General features: G+C 58.0%; 1 protein-coding gene across 1 annotated transcript in view; it reads right to left on the bottom strand.

Moving 5' to 3' along the window:
• The window catches only part of HMCN2 (hemicentin 2), a 166,454-nt gene that overhangs the window by 71,040 nt on the left and 74,880 nt on the right, over nucleotides 1-20,534 (bottom strand). The window contains exons 25-40 of the mRNA XM_075559554.1: nucleotides 20,273-20,527; nucleotides 19,495-19,581; nucleotides 15,441-15,635; nucleotides 14,199-14,329; nucleotides 13,732-13,879; nucleotides 13,197-13,323; nucleotides 11,292-11,446; nucleotides 9,882-10,160; nucleotides 7,301-7,579; nucleotides 6,481-6,589; nucleotides 6,130-6,299; nucleotides 5,240-5,394; nucleotides 4,749-4,845; nucleotides 4,200-4,295; nucleotides 3,177-3,353; nucleotides 1,943-2,100 (exon numbers count right to left, since the gene is read on the bottom strand). Of these exons, the coding sequence (XP_075415669.1) occupies nucleotides 1,943-2,100; nucleotides 3,177-3,353; nucleotides 4,200-4,295; nucleotides 4,749-4,845; nucleotides 5,240-5,394; nucleotides 6,130-6,299; nucleotides 6,481-6,589; nucleotides 7,301-7,579; nucleotides 9,882-10,160; nucleotides 11,292-11,446; nucleotides 13,197-13,323; nucleotides 13,732-13,879; nucleotides 14,199-14,329; nucleotides 15,441-15,635; nucleotides 19,495-19,581; nucleotides 20,273-20,527 (2,618 nt within the window). The remainder of the gene's footprint in view (nucleotides 1-1,942; nucleotides 2,101-3,176; nucleotides 3,354-4,199; nucleotides 4,296-4,748; nucleotides 4,846-5,239; nucleotides 5,395-6,129; nucleotides 6,300-6,480; nucleotides 6,590-7,300; nucleotides 7,580-9,881; nucleotides 10,161-11,291; nucleotides 11,447-13,196; nucleotides 13,324-13,731; nucleotides 13,880-14,198; nucleotides 14,330-15,440; nucleotides 15,636-19,494; nucleotides 19,582-20,272; nucleotides 20,528-20,534) is intronic.

Below are 20,534 nucleotides of genomic sequence, written 5' to 3' on the forward strand. Positions count from 1 at the left end.
GGTGGCCTGGTAGGACTTGATCAAGGGCAATGTAACCGAGAGGAATTACTGACACCCAAATGAAAGCTGAGCATGACAGTGGGACAAGAGGAAAGTAAAAAGAAATAGAGGAAAGAACTAGGAGGCAAAGGGAATGTATAGATGTCTAAATACACACATGTACATATGTCAATATATTAATATATGAGGATGGGGAAATAGATCTTTGTGCACATATTTATGGGTTTAGTATTAAGGTAGCAGATGGACACTGGGCCTCTACTCAAGTACTCCCTCAATGCAAAAACACTTTGTTCTATTAAATTGGCATTCCATGATGCTCACCTTCCCGACATGATCATTGAAGACAAAGCAGGTGCATAAGCAAATGTGATGAAGAAAACTGATGGTGCTAGGCTATCAAAAGATCTGGGATCTTAAAGGCTTGAAGATAAACAAGTAGCCATCTAGCTGAGAAGCAACAAAGCCCACATGGAAGAAGCACACCAGCCTGTGTGATCATGAGATGTTGATGCATCAAAGAATAAAAAATCCTATCAATGTGAATGAGGGGGAGTACAGAGTGGAGACTCAAAGGCCATCTGTAGGGAACTGGACATCCCCTTACAGAAGGGTCTCAGGGAGGAGATGAGCCATTCAGGGTGCAGTATAGCACCAATGAAACACAACTTTCCTCTAGTTCTTTAATGCTTCTTCCCTGCCCCTCCCACTATCATGATCCCAATCCTGCCTTACAAATCTGGCATGTACACTGGTACAGATAAGAGCTGGAAACACAGAGAATCCAGGACAGATAAACCCCTCAGGACCAATAATGAGATGATACCAGGAGGGGAAGGGGAAGGTAGGGGGAGAAAGGGAACCGATTACAATGATCTACATATAACCCCCTCGCTGGGGGATGGACAACAGAAAAGTGAGTGAAGGGAGACATCAGTCAGTATAAGACATGAAAAAATAATAATAATTTATAAATTATCAAGGGTTCATGAGGGAGAGGGGGCAGGGAGGGAGGGTGAAAAATGAGGAGCTGATACCAAGGGCTCAAGTAGAAAGAAAATGTTTTGAGAATGACGATGGCAACAAATGTACAAATGTGCTTGACACAATGGATGTATGCATGGATTGTGATAAGCATTGTATGAGCCCCAATAAAATGATTTTTTAAATGGGCCAAAGGGAAGAATAAGTGATAAGGTGTTGTATTTTAACCTCACTACATCCGCATGAGTCCACTTTCCAATGCCCTCTGTCTGATAGCAAGGCAATTCGCCTCCCTTGGTTAACAGCCAGAGGGATTCACCCGAGGCTAATCCACACGGGGCCCCTGCATAGGGGTTTGGGGTTTTCACTGTCATCCACAGCCTTCTACAAATCAAGCGCTCAGAATTCAGCTCCAATACCGTTCCCTCCTCTGGTCTTGGATGTTATTATTTACAATCCTTGAGTCACACAAGCTGAATGCTCTCCGTGTGTGCTGACACCTCATTTAGGGGGTGCTTGTTTGGAGGTGGATGTCGTCTTTATGGATGCACAGAGCCACTGGCTGGGTTCAAACTGCCAGCCTTTAGGTTTGAGGTCCACTGCTTAACCCTGTGCACCGCCCTGGCATCTTGATGTGGTGACATTGAGTCCATTCTGACTCATGGTGACAGATTAGACCTGCCCAGTGGGGGTTTCTTGGCTGTAATCTCTAAGGAAGAAGAATACCAGACCATTCTGCTGAGGCTACTGGAAGACTATACATTACTCAAACTGTGGCCAGCGCTGCTCTGTTGGACAGCAAGCTCAGCATGTCTTGACCCTTCAACAGCCTTCCAGCCACCACCTCTGAGCAGTAGATGCCTGTCCCTCACCGCTGGGCTCCTGTGTCCTGACCGTGCTGCTTCCAGCACCGGCAGAGGCATCAGGTGGGTGAAACACGGCCTCTAGCCCTACTGACCTGGAGGCCGGAAGTCTCTGCAGTAGACACGGGGTTTCCATCCTTCAGCCAAATCAGAGTGGGGCTGGGGGCTCCGGTGGCATTGCAGGTCAGCCGAACGGGGGCACCAAGCAGCACAGGCCCTGGCAGGCTGGGTGGCAGCATGATGCGTGGAGGCACTGTAGGGTGGGGACACATAGAGCCACCCACTGAGCTTGGGTGACGATGGTGGCACAAGCTGAAAAGCTCAGGACATAGGCGTGGTACTCCTCAGTGCTCCACCACGCTGCCAGGCTCCTGCAGAAGGCACAGGGAGACTCCAGCAGGTGCAGAGCCTGCCCAAGGTCAACTAGCTTGGGCTTCCTGGTTATCGTGGCATCATGAATTGTGGAGGGTGGGGTGAGGCCTCAAAGCACCGAGGCTACATGGGTGGGTTTTATCTGCACCCTTCTGCAGAAAGCAGTCAGAAGGTTCAGTTCTATCTGGGGGGTGCCAGCCATGATGTCCAGGGTCCCAGTCACCTGTCTGGTCACCCACTGTTCTTGGGATAAAGACCTTACCTATGACCCACAGGCCCTCAAGGTCCTGCTGCCATCTGGCCACCAGCACTGTCCTGGCCCTGCCTCTCCTTGTTTTATAAGTTCCAGGCTTCCTGGCCGCCTTCCTGTTCCTTACATTCCCCAAGTCTCTGCAGCTTCCGTCCTTGACAAAGAGCGGCAGGCAAAGCGTCTTGGTCTCAAAGATGCTTCCCGACTTGGCAGGTCTCTCTGCCCTGGGCGTGGCAAACAAGGCAGCTTGTACCGTCCTTCCTACCTCCGATCATACGTGTCACGGAGCAGTAATCCAGGGAATTGTCTAATTACTGTAGCCGCCACTCAATGGCAAGCTCCTGGGTGAGTCTTGTTCTGGGCTACAACCCTTGGGTCTGCCTTCCCCAGGGTACCAACTCCATAAATGTGCTTGGAAAAAAGAGGGAGAGGTAGATGGAGGGATGGTTGAATGAATGGAGACGAGGGTGGGTTGAATGAATGGAGGCAAGGGTGAATGGATAGATGGACACTTAGTGACTAGAGGGTTGAATTCTGCATAGATGGATGGATACACAGATGGAGGATTGGATTAATGGATGGATTTTTAGATGTCTCGATGGATGGATGGATGGATGGATGGATGGATGGATGGATAGATGGACAAACAAATGAATGAGAAGGACAACGTTCTGAATAAGAATCTTTCCAGTCCCAAGGAAGCTCACCATTGACCCTCAGGCCATACTGCAGTTCGGTGCTGCCTGCTACATTGGCTGCCACGCAGCGGTAGCTGCCCGCGTCAGCAAGCCGGGCTCGCTCAATGCGGAGAACTCTTCCATCGGCTGATGGAGTCGCTCCCCTCCAGGCCGAAATGGGCCGGCGACCCTTGAACCAGGAGACATCTGGGGAAGAAAGGTTGGGATCCTGCCAGAGCTGCTGGCATTGCAGAGGGGCTTCCAGGATGGCCACAGGCTGAGCCTTCATTCTAGGTGCTTCGGAAAGCCAGCGCTCTCCAGGAAGGGGGCGGCACAGTGTGGGACAGCGCAGGATTGGCTGAGGCAGGGCCCAGGGCAGAGAGGAAGTCCCAAGGGGTGGGAGGATGGGGCCCTCAAAGTACAGAGAGACCACCCCCGCCTGGCACCCCTCATCTCCTCCTCTGCCAGGAGACCACCCCACCACGGTCCACTCTACATCCAAATCCGCAGCTCACAAGGCAGGTCAGGCCCCCAGTGTCTTCAGCTTCCTGACCTTCTGCCAAGGGTTCATCCCAGGACCCCAGGGGTGTCCCCTAAGGGAAGGGCAAATATTCCCCTAGGCCAGCAAAGCAGGGTGCCCCAGGTTCCGATGGGGCCCAGCAGTGGGTCCTCTTCCCAGGTCCTGACCATGTCCAACCTGTCCACTGAGCACCCACGCCTAGCCCCCTGCTCCTTGCCACACCCACAGCTGCTGGTCTATCTAGAGAAGAGACCAGCAAGAGGGTGACTCAGAGGTCACAGCCCTGGCCTGCCAGCAGAAGTCCCACCGGTTTTGCCTCAGGCACAGAGCAAAGGTTCTGGCCTACCCAAGGCTGTTTAGAAGGAAGAGAGGGGAATGGGAGGGGCAGGCAGAGAGGTCTGTGGATCTCTCTCCTGGCTCCTCATGTCCACAGCCAGAGTGATGTCCGGGGAATTGCCAGTCTCACAAGATGTGGAATTAAGATCAGCTAGAAGAAGCTTTCAACCAAGAGGAAGGGGGTGGGGGGGTCTTACCAGGTGGGGGTACACCTGAAGCCAGACACTCCAGGGCCACTGAACCATTCTCCAGCACTGCCTTGTTGAGTGGACCTGGCTCGATGTTGGGGGGCACTAAGAGGAGATAATGAGAGGCCCCCCCAGGGAGGGGTGGTGAGCCACATCTCAGCCATTCCCATGGCTCTTTCCCGTCTTCCAATGATTCCTGGGCAGCAAGACTTCTACCCTCGATCCAATCTGCTGGTTCGGCAGCTGCTCCTGGGACCAAGCCCAGGAACAAAGGCCATCTCCACTGCAGTCAGACACTCAGACAAGAATAGTCCAGGGTAGGACAAGGAGCCGGGATTTCACGCACACATGCAAAGATGCATGTGAACCAGACACCACTCTGGAAGGGCTGGGTGAGGCGCAGGGACCACAGCTATGAGTCACTGGGACACGGCCCCAGGAAGGGCTGCGGGGCAGCACTCGCCATGTGACCTCAGGACTTTCCACTTCAGCTATGATCCGGCCTCCCAAGACCATAGGGACCATCCATTACCCGGGGCCCTGGTGATGGGTCCTCACCCAAGACCTTGAGTGCCACATCCTTCTTGCTCTCTCCAGCCACATTGGTGGCAGAGCAGGTGTAGACTCCTTCGTCCCTCAGGTCCACCTTCTCAATCTGGAGGGGAAGGAGGAAGGAAGAGTGGGCACCTTGAGGATATGAGTTGGGGGGTGGGGGTGGGTAAGCAAACAGAACATGGCAAATAGCCAGGGTGCCATTGGGGTCAGGTTTGGTTCTAGGGGTGGAGTCATGAGGCCAGCTCCCAGGATTCTCAGGGTTCCGCTGACCCTTGGGCATGCACACCAACTCCACTCTCTCCCCTCTGTGGCTCCAGCTCCCAGGACCTAGAATAGTCCACGGGCCTGCCCCCTGTTCTGGTCCAGCATCCTACTGACCTCCCTATAAGTGAGATCCCATCCCACTCCTGGGCTGCCAGAACTCCCCCTGGGCTCCCCAGCATCCCCTCCACCCATGCCCAGCTGACCCACCAGCCCTAGAGCCCCGTCCATACCTTCAGGCTTCCCCCCGAGGCTGCCAGGGCCACCCCATCCTTCCACCAGCGGAGGCTTGGAGCAGGTACCCCAGACCCCATGCACTGGAGGGTCACAGGCCGCAGGAAAGGGGCTGTGATATTCTCACCTCCGAGGATCTCGACCTGCGGGAGCTCTGGCCGGGGAGACGGGGGAAGGTCTCAAGTCAGGGCTGGGGGAGATGCAGGGGGCACCCAGGGGATTGAGGAATGGCATTTCAGGATTGGTCATGGGCTGGCCTCTTGCCTTCACCTGCCCCTCAGATGCCTGGCTTTGGAAAAATGCTCCACGCTGGGAGCCAGCACTGGATGCACAGAGCATCCACTCTGAGCCCGGGTCTGCGCATTACCCGGGACCCCCCAACAAAGAGCAGGGGCTCCCGGGATTCCCCTTTGGGAAACTGAACAAGACCTCCCACAAGGATGGCCAGCAGAGACCGTCCTGTGCAGGTTAGTGTGGGGAAGCAGGGACGCCTCTGCAGACGGCGGGGGGAAGGGGGGAGCGAAGTTTCAGGCAGAGGGAACAACATACACAAGACAGACGGAAGAGGGAGCAGATGTATTCAAGGACATGGAGGAAGCTCCATGCAGTCAACAAACACAAAGTGCTGGCATGTGGGAATGAAGGTTGGGGAGGGTAGCGGGGGCCTGGACAAGGAAGAGGACAAGGCGGACCAGTGACAAGACCTGCCACTCACACCTGCCTCTCTCTGGCCACCTGGGAAGCCCAGTCCCGTAACACTAGCCACAGAAGACCAGTCCCATGCCCTTCCCAGGCCTGCCCAGGGATAGCTAGCAGAGGCCTCTGGCTCTGCCCAACCCTGGCATCTCAGCCACCTCATGGCCCCCAACAATCCCAGATGTCTGCTCACCATGCACTGACACTTCCACCTCTGCCCCAGCAGTGCCTGCCTCGTTGATGGCCTGGCAGGCAAAGAGGCCCGTGTGGTCCAGCTCCACGCGGCCGATGTGTAGTGTGGCCCCCTGAGGGGACACCTGCACGCCGGCCAGCTCCTCGATGGGGCGGCCATTCTGCAGCCACCTGAAGTGGGTGGGAGGGGTCAGCCACAGACGGGGTGGGCCGGGCCAGGCAGTCCCTCCACGTCCCCGCCTGCCTTGTTCATCCTCCTCCGTAGAGCATTGCTTCTCCCTGCCTCGCCTGCCCCCAGTGCACACACTCTCTGTCCCCCACCTCGCCCCAGGGCCTCACCCCCCTTACTCACTGGAGAGTGGGCAGCGGGGTCCCTGAGGCCTGGCAGGGGAGTTGCAGGGACTGTCCCACGACGGCTGTCACCTGGCCCAACCCTTCAGCCACCAGGAGCTGCGGAGGCACTGTGGGTGGGACCCACCATCCGTCGTTTGGAGCTGAGCAAACCCTGACCCATGGAGGAAGACCCACACCCTCACCTCATCTTCCTCCAGGAAGCCTTCCAGGACCTCCCCCAAGGCCAGACCAGGACTGCCTCTGGCTCTCCATAAGCTGCTTATTTAGTGTCCCTCCCACCATCAGACTGAGGGCTTCCCAGGACAGGTGTCTCATCTGCCCCTTCCCATCAAGCAATCCCCAAACCCATAGCCACTATATCAACTACGACTTGCCGCAGACCTACAGAGGGTTCCCAAGACGGTAAAGCGCTACGGAAACACTCAGCTACATCTCTCTCCCGAAGAGGAGTGACTGGAGTCTTTGCAGCCCAATGCCTGACCCACGGTGTCACCAGGGCCCCTCCCACACTGGCTCGGGCTCAAGCACCTGTCAAATAGAGGGCGGGGCTGCCAAAGGCACCGCCCATCCCAAGCCAGCTGCATGGCCTCAGTAGGTTAGTAGGCTGCAGTTCCACAGACAGGAGCAGTGGCCCAGGTACCTACCCAAGCCTGCTCCCCCTCACCCTGCGGGACCCCCTGCCCAGGTCTCAGGGTCCCCTTCTGTTGAACACAATGGGTACAAGCTATTGTCCTTCACACCCATCCTCTCCAGAGGCTGAAGGACAGGCACACCATAGGCACCCACTTAATGCTGGGAGAAGGTGGCTGGGGGCTCACCCTGCATTTCCACCAAGTACTGGAGCACAGCCTCCCCAGCCGGGCTGCTGGCCACGCAGCTGTACAGGCCTCCAGACGCCTCGCCCGGGCTCTCCAGCCATAGCGCGCTGCCCGCCTCCAGCCACGTCGAGTTGCTCTCGGCCACCGGCAGCCCCTCGTGGTGCCAGGAGAGGGTGGGGTGTGGGCGGCCTCTGGCCTCACACTCCAGTGCCAAGGGCCTCCCGGCCACAGCTTTCACCACATGTGGTCCTGTATCAGCGCCCTCGATGGTGGGTGGGACTAGGGAAGAGGCACAGGGGTTGCTTGGGGGGCCCTGCCTGATGTCAGCCTGCTCTCTGCCCAACAGGCCTGGGTAAGACCCTCCCTCCCTGGCCCAGCCCTGCTTCACCTCCACGACTTGAAACCGCCCCCCGCCCTCGTGTTGGGATACAGACTTTGTCCTGCATGAGTGAGACAGGGTTTTCTACTCTCATAAAGAGTTACAGACTCTGAAGCCACAAGGGCAGTCCTACCCTGTTCTGTAGGGGTGCTGTGAGTCATGTCTGGAAGGCACAGTGAGTTGGTTTGGGTGGGGAAGCTTCTCCACTTTCCTCTGCCCCATTGGCCCTCCCAAGGCATTGACTGCCATCTGTCTGGGAGTGCGTCCTGGTGCTCCCCACTAAGGGTGGGCCCTGTGAGCTTATCACAGCTGGAACAAAGGCATGCCTGTGTGTGTCTCCAACATCTACACGCAGAAGGTCCCGCATCTGCTGCCCTCCGTGGGATGGGCTTCTTGCGTTCAGAGCCAGAGCCAATTGCTCGCCCCCCGCCCCAGGTGTCTCCTAGTGTAACCAGTGATGGCCCTGGGGGACCCCCCCTGTAGCCACACAGAGGGAACATCTGTGTGTATCACCCCTGTGCTGCGGGAGTGAGCCATTACCAGGGGACACGGAGCAGTGATAGACACAAGTACCCCTTTCATTCCATTCCCAGAGGGCCTCTGACCCCAAAAGAGGCAGCTCTGGGCTAGCAGCTGGGCCCAACCTCAGAGGGTGTCCACAGACCCTGTGGCCCAACCTCCCTGAGGGCTTTCTGAGGTCCCAGCATCCGAGCAATGGCATCTTGAGGACCACAGCTGCAGGGCTGCCTCCTCTCTGCACTCGGACAGCCGCCCCCTGGCCCCGGCGTTCTCCATCTTCCCAAGCTTGCAGCCAGGACTCAGAAAGCCAGGGTGGGGCTGAGGTGTAATGCATGCCCATCAGACCCACTCGGGCACAGCCCAGCCCCAGCACCTCCTGGCTGTGTGACCCCAGGTCACTTCCTGCACTGGGCCCCAGCATGTTCATCTGTAAGTGGGGACACAGACTTGAGACCAAAAGTCACATGCAACAAACAAACCAATCAACCAAGCAGCCGTAGGGTTCCAACTCAGGGCAACCCCCTGTGGGTCGGAGCAGAGCCGCTCTGCCTCCACCCTAAGGGCTCCCACTGGCTGGCTGTTTGCAAGCAGATCCCTGGCCTTTCTCTCTTCCCATGCACCTTGGGCGAGCTGCCACTGCCTACGTTTCCACTGTTGCAAGAGACATCGAGTGGATTCTGGCTCATAGCACCCCTGTGTACAACAGGGTGAAACACGGCCCAGCCCGGCACCATCCTCACAGCTGTTCTTGCGTCTGACACAGCCACCGTGTCAACCCATCTTGCTCTTTTTCACTGCCCCTCCCCTTTACCAAGCATGATGTCCTTCTCCAGGGACGGGTTGCGCCTGACAGCATGTCCAAAGTATATGAGACAAACTCTCACCATCCTCGCCTCTAAGGAGCACTCTGGCTGTACTCAGTTCCCTCCCCAAACCACCAATCTCACTTCCATCGCGTCGATTCTAACTCAGAGCGACCCTAGGGAACAGGGCAGAACTTCCCCTGTGGGCTTCTGAGCCTGTAATTCTCCATGGGAGTAGAAAGCCTCATCTTTCTCCCTTGGAGTGGCTGGTGGTTTTGAACTACTGACCTTGCGGTTAGCAGCTCAATGCATAACCCACTACGCCATTGTTCACACCACCCAGGTACACACGCCGCATTAAATCAGAAAACCAAACTCATCGCCATCAAGTCTAGGCGCACAGTGGTCCTATATAGGACAGAGTGGAGCTGCTCCTTGGGGGTTCTGTAATTGCCAGTCTTAACAGGAGCAGACAGCCTCATCTTTCTCCTGACTGGGGTGGATTAGAGGAGCTAATGATGTAAAGTGCTGCCGAGAGCCAAGCTCCTGGTTAATTAAAAGCAGATAATTGGTAGTCGTGGTCATGAGGGCCTGCATGTGGTTCAGTGATGAGCCCCAAATCACGAGTGGAGGAGACCTGGAGGCTAGACTCTCCTGGACAAGCCCCCGTCTCTCCTGGCCTCAGTTTCCCTCCCAATATGAGGCTGAGTTTAGATGACCCTCTCCCTGGACAACTCAATAGTCCTCCCATCCTATTTGCCTCTGGCCCTCACTGTCCTTTGGGTATGGGTGGAGGCCATCGCAGCCAAGAGTTCCTGCCCCTGGCCACCCCAGCCGCTCTGACCATCAACACTAGCGGGTGCAAGCCTGGCCCACTCACCAAAGACCTCCAGCCTGGTGGTCTTCTCTGCTGTCCCCGCAGCGTTGCTGGCCTGGCAGGTGTAGACGCCGGCGTCTGAGTCCCGGGCTGTTGCCAGCTGCAGCTGCCGGCCCCCCCTGCTGTAGACAGCCTCTGTGCTGATGGGAAGTGGGGTCCCATCCTTGAGCCAGGTAATGTCAGGAGCAGGGACTCCCCGGGCCTCACAGAGGAACCGCACCGGGTGACCCTCCATGACAGCCACCTCACTGGTCTCATTGGAGCCCCAAATGGTGGGGCGAGCTGAGAAGGATAACAGAGGGGAGGGGACAGTCACAGGGGGTCCCAGCAGCGGCTGGTGTCCTTCCCTAGAGTGGCATGCATATTCCAGTGCCAGTGGCACTGTCCCACACCCAGGACTTCCACCACGGGGGCAGGGAAGGTGCGGGAGGCGGGGAGAGTGGAGGCCTGGGGGACAGACAGGAGGGCCAGCTCAGGGGCATGCTGACGTGGGGAGCATAGCCAGTCATCACAGGACATGCGGAAGGCCAGGGAGGGGGCGGGACTCTGGATCCCACTCTGCCTCTAACTCACTGTATAACCCAGGGTAGGTCACTTCCCCTCTCTGGGCCTCAGTTTCCCCATCTGTAAAGTGAGGGGGTGGGCTAGATCGGGGCTTCCCACAGGACAGGTGGCACACCACTGCTGGCCCCCATGATGACTTTAGGTGGCCCATCACGTGGGGAAGGCGTGAATCGCATAGCTCAGAAGGGAGGAGCTATGTCTGTTCCCAACGCCCTTCTACCTAAGGGTGACTCAGGCGAGGGCCCACGTGGTGCTATGCTCTTAACCTTTCTATCACTTTCTTCTCTCCCAAGGTCACAGCATGGGCTCAGCACCCTCTGCAGGCATTTGCTTTCAGTTCCTTTCCATTCATGCCTGATGGTGTAGTGGGTTAAGCATTGTGCTGCTAATTGGAAGGTCTTTGGTTCAAACCCACCAGCCACTCCGAGGAGAAGGATAAGTTGTCCACTCCCATAAAGAGCCACCGTCTCAGGAACCCTGGGCAGCTGCTCTACTCTGTCCTATAGGGTCGTTATGACGACGGCAGTGGGGTTTCCCTTAATACCAGTGGCCTTGACCTTCCACTGACGGCTGGAATAGTAAATGTCACTGGAAAGAAATGACTTCTTGTGTACAGGGATTTGCATGAAAGAAAAAAGTGTTTCAAGTCATCTGAGTGAAGTTAGAGAAAAATAGTAAAATATGAGCATTGGGCATAGGGTGACTGTGACTGGTCGGAATTCCCACTAGTCCCCCCATCCTGGCTTCCCTGGACGGGGGCTCGCCCTTGCACCCCCTTTGTGCTGTCATCCTGCCTCTGAGGCAGTCGGGGGGGCAGGCTCCAGGAGGGAGGGGAGGGGAGGGGCTCACAGTATACTCTGAGCTGGAAGTCCTTAGCTTGCTGTCCAGCTGCGCTGAAGGCCACGCACTGGTACCGGCCCTCATCCCTCAGGTGACTGCTGGTGATCCGGAGAAGCTGGCCGCCCTCCTGGAGCTGGATGTGAGGGTCTCCCAGGACGATGGGCCTGAGGAGACAGCGGGTCACGTGCATACTGTGAGAAAGGCTGGGACTGGCTGCCACTGGGCTGCCCTGATACTCTGGTACTCTGCCGCCCTCCCTGGCCAAGCAGGGAACTGCAGGGAGTGAGTGAGCCCCGAGCCAGCAAGCCAGTAAGCCAGTGCCCAGGCCTGACAAGGCTAGGCCAGCAAGACTTCTCAGGTGCAGCCATGGGGTGTGCACACACCTAGTCCCCGCATCCCAGGCCTGGACCACAAATGAACAGGCTCATATGTGAACCCCCTGCTGAGTGGATCCAGTCAGAAAGCTGCTCCCTGGTTGCTTGGGGCTAGGGGTAGGAGTCGGGGCTGCCGGCACCCAAACTCTAGGGACCTTCCTGGGGTGATAGAAATGTTATGAGACTGATTTGCAGCGGGGCCTGTTCACCCCTATCAACTGGATAGTCGCCATGGCTGAGTTTGAGGACACGAACGTCAGACTTCAGTAAACTGCTCTCAAATGGAAGAGGCTTGCCTGCTGAGACCCAGGTTGGCCTCCATCCCAACTCGAGGCCAAGCGACCCTCCTCAGCCTGTCACTGAGCTGGGTAGGCTACATGCCAGCCGGCGTACGTACAAGGGGAATGTATCTCAGAGGGTTCTCAAACAGCTGAGTTTCTGGAACCCCTGGTTCTGTTACACAGATGAGAAAATGGAGCATCCAAGAGACTCGAGGCTGCTGCCTCCAAGTGATGCTCAGAAGAGCACCTGTGTGGGAAGCAGGAGCCATGCAGCCAGCCAGACACACAGCTTCCAACCCCGCCTCAACTGCCCATCCTGGGCCACTGTGGGCAGCCAGACTAGCCCTCCTGTGCCTGGGTTTCTGCCTCGGCAGAATGCCCATAGCCCCACCCAGGAGCCCTGGTGGCACAACAACCAAGTGCTCAGCTGTTCACTGAAAGGTTAGTGGTTCACACCATCCAGCTGCTCTGCACAAGAAAAGACCTGGCAGTCTGCTTCCATGGAGGCTACAGCCTGGGAAGGCCCAGGGGCGCTCCGCTCTGTCACCTGCTCTCTCTGCATCGAATGGACCTTCACTCCCATGCTATCTCAGTAGTAATGGAAGGCTAGGTGACCAACAAGCACCCGAAGGTGGAGCCCTCCCCAAAGTCCTTCAGTGGAGAACCAGAGAAGTGGAAGGTGGGAAAGTCGGTGGAGTATTACTCGGCTGTCATAAAGGAATGCTGCCCTGGACTGTGAACACGCGGTGCTAAGTGAAACCAGTCAGGCACGAGGAGCCATGTGCATAACCCCCTCTGGATGAAATGTCTGGAACGGGCAGATCCTTAGTGGTCGCCCCCGCCACTGGGACAGTGGCGAGTGATGGCTAAGGGGTTTGGGGTCTCCTTGTGGGGGCACAGAAGTGTTCTGGGACTAGACAGATATGAAGGCTGGTCAACACAGCAAGCGTTCTCCACAGTGGAGAAGTGTACGCTTTAACACGGCCAACTTTATACTACACGGACTTCACCTCAGTAAGAAAGGAGAAAGAAATGAAGATGGAGGAGGAGAAGGGACAACCTGCTGAGACGAGAGCAGGTGTGGCCTGGGTCACCGTAGGGTGCTGGTGAAGGGGCCTGACTCTGCCCAGTACTGAGAGGCAGGAGCAATGCCACCCAGGCTCTTCCTCCCCCAGAGTCCAGCTTCCCAGCGTCCCCCACCCAGCCCACCAGGCTTGGCACCACCCCATGCCACCCGCCGGGGGAGGAGGGGAACTCACTGCCCGTCCTTGGTCCATTCCACCTGAGGTATGGGAACCCCTGATGTTCGGCACTCCAGCTCCACCTGCCCGCCAGCCAGCGCCAGCACCTGCTGGGCGGGCCCAGCTCCGAGCACAGAAGGCGGGACTAGGGGGCAACAGGGGGAGAGGTGAAAGTCCTCAGACCGCTAACCCTCCTCCAAGAGGTCTCTGAAGGGGAGAGGGGTTGCCTGGAGCCCCTTTGTCCTTCAAGGAGCACCTCCAGACCCTGAACCTGGACCGGGCCCCTAGCACGGCACCCCTTTCCTCGTGCTAACACAATGGTGATGAGTGACTAACTGTTCGATTGTCTGATGCCTTGCTCAGAGCTCCTAGCTCTATGAGGATGGGGCCTGGGTCTGCCGATCAACCGCCCCCACCCCTGCTCAGCACAGGGCCTGGCACACAGTAGGCAGTCAGTGCAGTTTGTCGAACTCACACAAAAAGAAAGGTGCAGGACCCCTAGCCTATCCATCAGCCCCCTTCTACCCCACCCCCCACCCCCCAGAACACTCACTGAGAACCAGGAGCTCAAAGTCCTTCTGAGCGGTGCCTGCCTGGTTCCAGGCCCGGCAGGAGTAGAGGCCAGCATCGCTCTCCTGCACTCTGGGGAAGTGGAGGGACCCGGCCCCATCCGGAAGGTGGTGGCTGCCGGCCTCAGGGATCTGGGAGTGGGACGAGGCCAGAGGGAGCTGGTGAGCCTCCAGGCTTAGGGACAAGGAAACTGAGGGCAGGGAAGGCGAGGGACTTGTCCAGGGCTCTACAGTTGTGAGGTGACCAGAACCCCAGTGCACCGCCCTCTCCATCATGCAGACCCCCAAATTGCATCATGAGACAATAATCCTCAGGGACAACCGTCACAGTCCCGCTGTCCCATCGTGGAGCACGAGAGAACTCCGTCCAGAAGACCCTTCCTCCAGACAGAGCAAACCCCCCCACCACCCATGGCCTGTCTGCCCTGGAGCAGTGCAGCGGGTCACCCACCAGCTGCCCATCCTTGAGCCACTCGATCTCGGGCACAGGAAAGCCCTTGGCGTCACAGTCCAGCGTCAGCGACTGCCCAGCCATGCCCGACACGTTGGTCTTGCGTCTGTCCTCCCGGATGCTGGGGGGCACTGGGAGAGCAGGAGAAACAGAGGAGCTGCCCATCCCCTGCCCACCCTGCCCCAAGAGCTGCATCCACCTGGACCCGCCCCCCTGGGTTATTCTCCGTGGCCTGAAAGGGGAGCCCCAGCTTCCTCTTCATCTCTGGAGTCCCAGGGTCCCTGATCTGAACCCTCCCATCTCCACTCCAGCCCAGGACTGGCTGTGGGCTCAGGGAAGCCTGCTGATTCCACCTTCTCTGACACTCAGCTTGGCAAGAGAGCATGACCCTGGACGCACCCTGGCTGACGCCCACCCCTAGGAAGACCCACCTGGCCCTGAGTCAGTCTGAAGCATGGACATTTCTTCCCAACAAACTGCCCCAGGGGTGCACGGTCACCCAGAGGCTCCCTGGGCGGGAGGCAAAGAGCCAAGACTCCCTGAGCTGGCCCTAGAGGCTCTCCATTCAATCGGGCTCATTTTCAAATTCATTCACCTATTTGAAGCCAAACCCACGCCATTGGGTGGGTTCCGCCTCATAGCGGCCCTATAGGCCAGAGCAGAACTGCACCAGTGTGTTCCCAGGCGGGGAATCTTTAGGTAAGTAGATGGCCACACCCTCCTCCCCTCTCCCTGGGAGCCATTGGTGGGTGTGAACTACTGGCCTTTGGTTAGCTGCTAACCCTTAACCCACTGTGTCCCCTGGGTTTCTGATTCACCAAAAACTAAAACCAAGGTCACGGCCGTTGGGCCCATGCCGACTCACAGCAACCTTAGAGGACAAGGCAGAACTGGCCCAGTGGGTTTCCAAAAACGTAACAGGAGGAGAAAGCCCCGTGTTTCTCCTGAGGAGGAGCTGGTGGTTCAAACTGCTGACCTTGCACATCACAGCCCAAAATGTAAGTTGAGCCCCTGCGTTCCCTGTGGTACTATCTTCTTGCGGGTCTCTGGGGAGCAGGCTGCTCTCCTGACCTCAAACCGCCCCTTCTCAGGCACCTTTAGCCCCCCTGCAGTGAGCTCTCAGGCCCTGGAGAGCTGGCACTGCCACCCCGGACACTCACTATGCCCTGGCATCCTAGGAACCTCCTGCCAGTCCCACTCATAGAAGGTGGGTACAAGCTAATCTCTGGTGTCCCTACTCACCAAAGACCACCAGCTTGGCCTTCCTGGACGCGGAGCCTGCCTCATTGGTGGCCTGGCACTCATAGTCCCCGCTGTCTGCCGGCGAGACTGCGGCTAGGAATAGGGCCCCTTCATCCAGCACTGCCACGCCTGGCCGGCCACGCAGGGGCTCCCCAGACAGGCCTTTCCGCCACACGACCTGCGGTTTCGGCGTGCCTGACAGGACACACAGGGTTGTCAGCTCCACACACTCAGACTCACCCTGTCCCCCACTGCCACCCTAGGTCCCTCCAGGATGAGAGGGGCAGCTGGCTGAGGGCCACCTTCCCCCTCCGAGGCTCCCTGCACAGGGTTACTCTGTCTCCCATCTGGGGGGTCCATCAGCCCACTTCCTTCCCAGTGAGATCCCAGTAGACCACCGACCCCCATCCAACATACCCAACCTGCCCCGGGGAATGCACTTGCTCAGGTAATGCCTGGCTCCTCTCACAAGACTCCAGGGCTTTGGCTGCTGCCGCCCCAGGCACATAGTAGGTGTGCACACAGTAGGTGTGCAGCTGACACCAGTTGCTGTTGCACTGACTATGACACCATGTGCTCTGTGTTGCTGGGGGGCTGGGTGCGGTCAAGCCGGTTTAGACCCATAGTGACCCCATGCACTACGGAACACCAAAACACTGCTCGGTCCTGCACCGTCCTCCCAATGGTTCTTATGTCGGAGCCCATTGTTGGAGCCACTGCATGGATCCATCTTGCCGAGGGCCTTCCTCTTTTATGCTGCCCCTCTGCTTGACCAAACACGAGGCTCCTTCCTGACAGCATGTCCAAAGCACATCTCGGGGCAGAAAGTCAGGAGTTCATAAGCATTGTATATTCTGGTATGCATTCCCCTCTCTTGATCAGGATTCTTTTAGAGAATCTTTGATCAAAATGTACAGTGATGGTGGCTGGGCCCCATCACAGTCCTCTGATCTCATGGCAAAGGAGGCAGTTGTCCGTGAGGACAATTAAGCGCAAATTCCATTTCCTACTTCTGTTCCTGGCTCTCTCCCCTTCCTCCCATGATGCTCCAGTCAAGCAGAGACCAGTTGCTGTGTTCCAAGGGGGTTTCAACGGCTGACACTCTGGCGGCAGATTGCCAGACCTTTCTCCTGAAGTGCCTCTGCTGGGGCTCCAACTGCCGACCTTTGGCTCAGACACCACAGGGACACCGGGTATGCAGTAGCCTCTGGTGACGGGATGAACAAGCCATCTTGCCCTGGGATGAAGGCAGGCGTGGCGGCCAGTACCTGCCTTGCCCAGGCTGTTCATTTAGCATGTGTGTGCCGTCACTTGGCCAGCTAAACCCCAGTCCCTTGTGAGTGACACACCTCATAGTGGACTGTCCATCAGTTGTCTTTGCCCCACAGGGCCTGGGACATAGTGGACACACGTGGCCACCCCTAGAACAGGGCCTGGTATTTACAAAGTCTTTTCAGCAATGTGGAATGAACTGCCCTGCCAGCCAAGCTGTTCACACAGGTGGGAGGCAGTGCTGCCTAGTGGTCACAGCAGGATCAGGGGCACCACCTGTGTGACTCCCGCCTCTGATTGCCCTGCCCTGCCCTCAGGACAGCAGCAGCTACCCTTAAACCTGTTTACTCAGCCCTCACCTGCCACCTGCCACCTTATCTCCCCAACACTGAGTAGGAGGAGAGGCTTGGGGCCGGGGCACTGGCAGGCACTGGGCTGTACCCCCAAACTCACAAGTCAGCACCATTGGCTGCTCTACCACACCACACCTATCACTGCTGCCATCACCCATCATCAGGACTCCCAATAATTGCTAATATTAATTATCACTAATAACACCCTCCCCTTATCTGCCATCTCCCTTTGTAGACAAATTCTGTCTCTTTCATCCTCTCTGTTGGGATGGAGGGAGGGAGGGCGGGGTAATCTAGCCCATTTGGGTAGCGTGGGAACGGGGTTCAGGACACGGCATCCAAAGGTACCCTAATGCCATCTTGTTCAGGAGGTTTCCCTGCCCATCTCTGCTGACTCCCACCTAAAACTGCTGGAAACCCCAGTCCTGTTTGCTACTTGTCGCTGGTATGAGGGAGAGGGTCCTGGGTCTGGGGGGCCCATTTGCATGTCCACCTACTCTCTGCTTCTCTGGGCAAGTCACTGAAACCCTCTATGCATGGAATCCCCAGGCATTTTTCTGCCCAGAATTCAGGCTAGAATGCCAGCTCCTGGGGCCTGACGTCTGCGTGTCGCACATAGGCTTACATACATGCATGTATGCACACACATGCAAATGCACGCACGTACAACATGCACGCACGTACAATCTCCCTAAGATCTCAACCCACCCCCCAGGGAACCCGGGCCTCAGAGCTGCTGGGCCTGGAAGGGTCTGGGTCCACCAGATGCTGGCCAGCAAGGGGCACGCATTCTCAGCCTGAGACTTGACACTAGCTCTCCCTGCAGACGCGCCCTGAAGAATCTGGCAGAGAGGCAGCAGGAGTCACAGAGCTGTACCCCTCTGTCCCCACTTCCTCCCTGTGCCGGGCCTACCCAGGCCCCAGGAGAGCAGGATTTGTCCAGCCAAGAGCTTGTCATCATGGCCAGGTGAGGCAGAGCTTGCCTGGAGGGGGCCTGCGTCATGCTGGTGAGGACAAGCCCCACAGTGACCAGGACTGGTGGTAGGAATTGTGGGGTACCGGAGAACACTCCGGACAAGAGGCCTGTGCTGGCCTGTGCTCCCACCTCTACCTCCCGCCAAGCCGAGCATTTGCTGGCTGTTACCAGAGACTGACGCAAGGTGGCGCCATGGTCGAGGGCCTGAAATCGTGAGCCTCAGAACGAGGGGAACCTGTTTGCAGTTTTCCCGAGCCTCACTCCTGCCCTGACTGCGTTGGACAGCTGGTCACCACCCATCCCGGAACTAGTGCCAGCCCCGCACATCCTGCCTCCAGGGCAGGGACTACCTGAAGCAGGAGGAAGCACAGCTGAAATGAGAAGCAGTCTCCCTGGCCTTCCCTAGCCTGCCCTCCAGCTCCCTGGCCCCTGCCCCTGCCCCTGCCCTTCTAGAGGATGCCACCCAGTCACAGAGACAGGCAGGAAGCCCACGGTCAGCAGGGAAACTGGAAAATGCCCACCGATGGCCCTCAAGTCAACAGAAACCCCTGGGCTGGGGCGTGGATCTGCTGGCTGGGCAGGGTGGCTGTGCAGAAATGGGGCCCCGTTCATCCAACACATTTCCTGAGCTTCCTCTATGCAGCAGGCAAGGTCCCGGACCCGGGAAACGCCATTGCCCCGCCAACTTGTCCCAGCAAGGGGACTCCAGAGAGGGAATGAGGGTTCATGAAAGTGCTGCCCACTGCCCCAAGTTGTACAGGCAGGAAGGGGCAAAGAAGGGGTCAGGGTTGAGTAGCTAACGACAGAGGTGGCTGCCTTGGCACCATGCTATACTGCTGGACCCCAGAGGGCTCGTTGACTTGGGACAGGGGGACCCCATCCTTCATGAGCCTGCAGACTACAGCTACATGGTACCCAGTTCGAGCCACAGGAGCTTTGGTCTTCCTCAGCCCTGACCATCACAGTCCCGCTGCTGCCCAGCTGAGGTCTCCCCCAGCAGACCAGGAGGGACCCAGGGGGTGAAGGGACAGGCAGGGCTGGGGTCAAACCAGGCCACAATTGGACCAATAAGCCACAGCCTGATACATGGAGAAAAGACCAGTGCTGGTGCCGAGTTCACTTTACTCAGACCCACAGCCAACGCTCAGGGAAGCAGCAGGGTGAGCACATCACACGCCCTGCATTTGGGCAAACCCACTGCACGAACCAGCCTCTAAAGTGTTCAAGACCAAAGAGGCCACTTTAAGGACTAAGGTGCACTGACCACGCATCTCACGTGCACGCAAAAGCTGGGCCACGCGCAAGGAAGACGCGGGAACGTGGCACGTGGGATGAGATGCCTGGCGTGGCCCAGGCAAGGAGGCAGGCTGACCATGTGAGCCAGGTCACCAAGATCAAGGGCACTGGGGCAGTGGCTCCTCCCTAGCCCCGCCCACCCAAGCCCCAGCCTCACCTCTGACAGGGCACGGCAGGGTGGCGTTCTCTCCCGCCACTCGCTCCAGCAGGCCATTGGTCTCATCAGCCCCCCAGTGTGGTGGCTCTGGTGGGAGATAACAGGCGCATGCTCACTCTCCCAGGACCAGAGCTGGCAGGGAGGGTGACCCCGCCCCCGTCCAGAACCCCAGTGGGACATAAGAAGGGGACCCTGCCTTCAGGCGCCTGGCTGGCTCAGCTGGCATGGCTGAGCAAGGGCTCCCAGCCCCTGCGCTCTGAGCACTGCCCTTCCCCTTCTGCCCCACGCCGGCCGTGATTCTGCACCGTTGGTTCAAGTGCATAAGCACTCAGCTTCCAGAGAGCAGACCATGAGCACCATGCAGCGAGGACTTGCTGGGCGCCAGGCGTTTCACACACATCCTCCTACTGCCCCCCTCCCCCTCACAAACGAGCAGGCCCATGTGACAGAGAAGAAAGTCAGAGACTGGAGGGTACCGGGGGCTGGTAAGTGGAAGAGGCTGGATCTGGGCTCACTAGCCCTGGGTGCCCCCCACCCACCTCAGAGGGGAAGGAGATCAGAGAGGCCCCTGGGAGTGGCCCCAAGGGCTTCCTGGACTGACCTTGGCGGTCAGTCACCGGCCCTGCAAAGCGGAGCAGGAGGCTGCACTTAAAAGGACCCAGGGAGGGTAAGGGCTCTGACCGAGGAGGGGAGGTGGAGCGGGGTCAGACCTGGAGCAGGAGGTGCAGGATGTGGGTGGAGGGAGATGGAGAGAGGCCTCTGGGGTTCGGGGGCTCACCCAGCACTCTGAGTTCCAGCTCCCACGCGTCCACACCGGCGTTGCTGGAGGCCTCACAGCGGTACGTCCCTGCATCCGAGGGTTTGACACCAACAAAGTGGACGGAGCCCTTGGGCGCCCGGCCCCCCAGGGCCACCCCGTCCTTGAACCAGCTCAGCCAGGGCTCCGGGTTGCCCTCAGCCACGCAGTTCAGATCCAGGGCTTCTCCGGCCAGCACCTTCAGCACGCTGGGGCCTGGCTGTACCTGAGGGGGTGCTGACAG

Source organism: Tenrec ecaudatus, chromosome 10 (assembly GCF_050624435.1).
Source record: "Tenrec ecaudatus isolate mTenEca1 chromosome 10, mTenEca1.hap1, whole genome shotgun sequence".
Classification (NCBI taxonomy): Eukaryota; Metazoa; Chordata; class Mammalia; order Afrosoricida; family Tenrecidae; genus Tenrec; species Tenrec ecaudatus.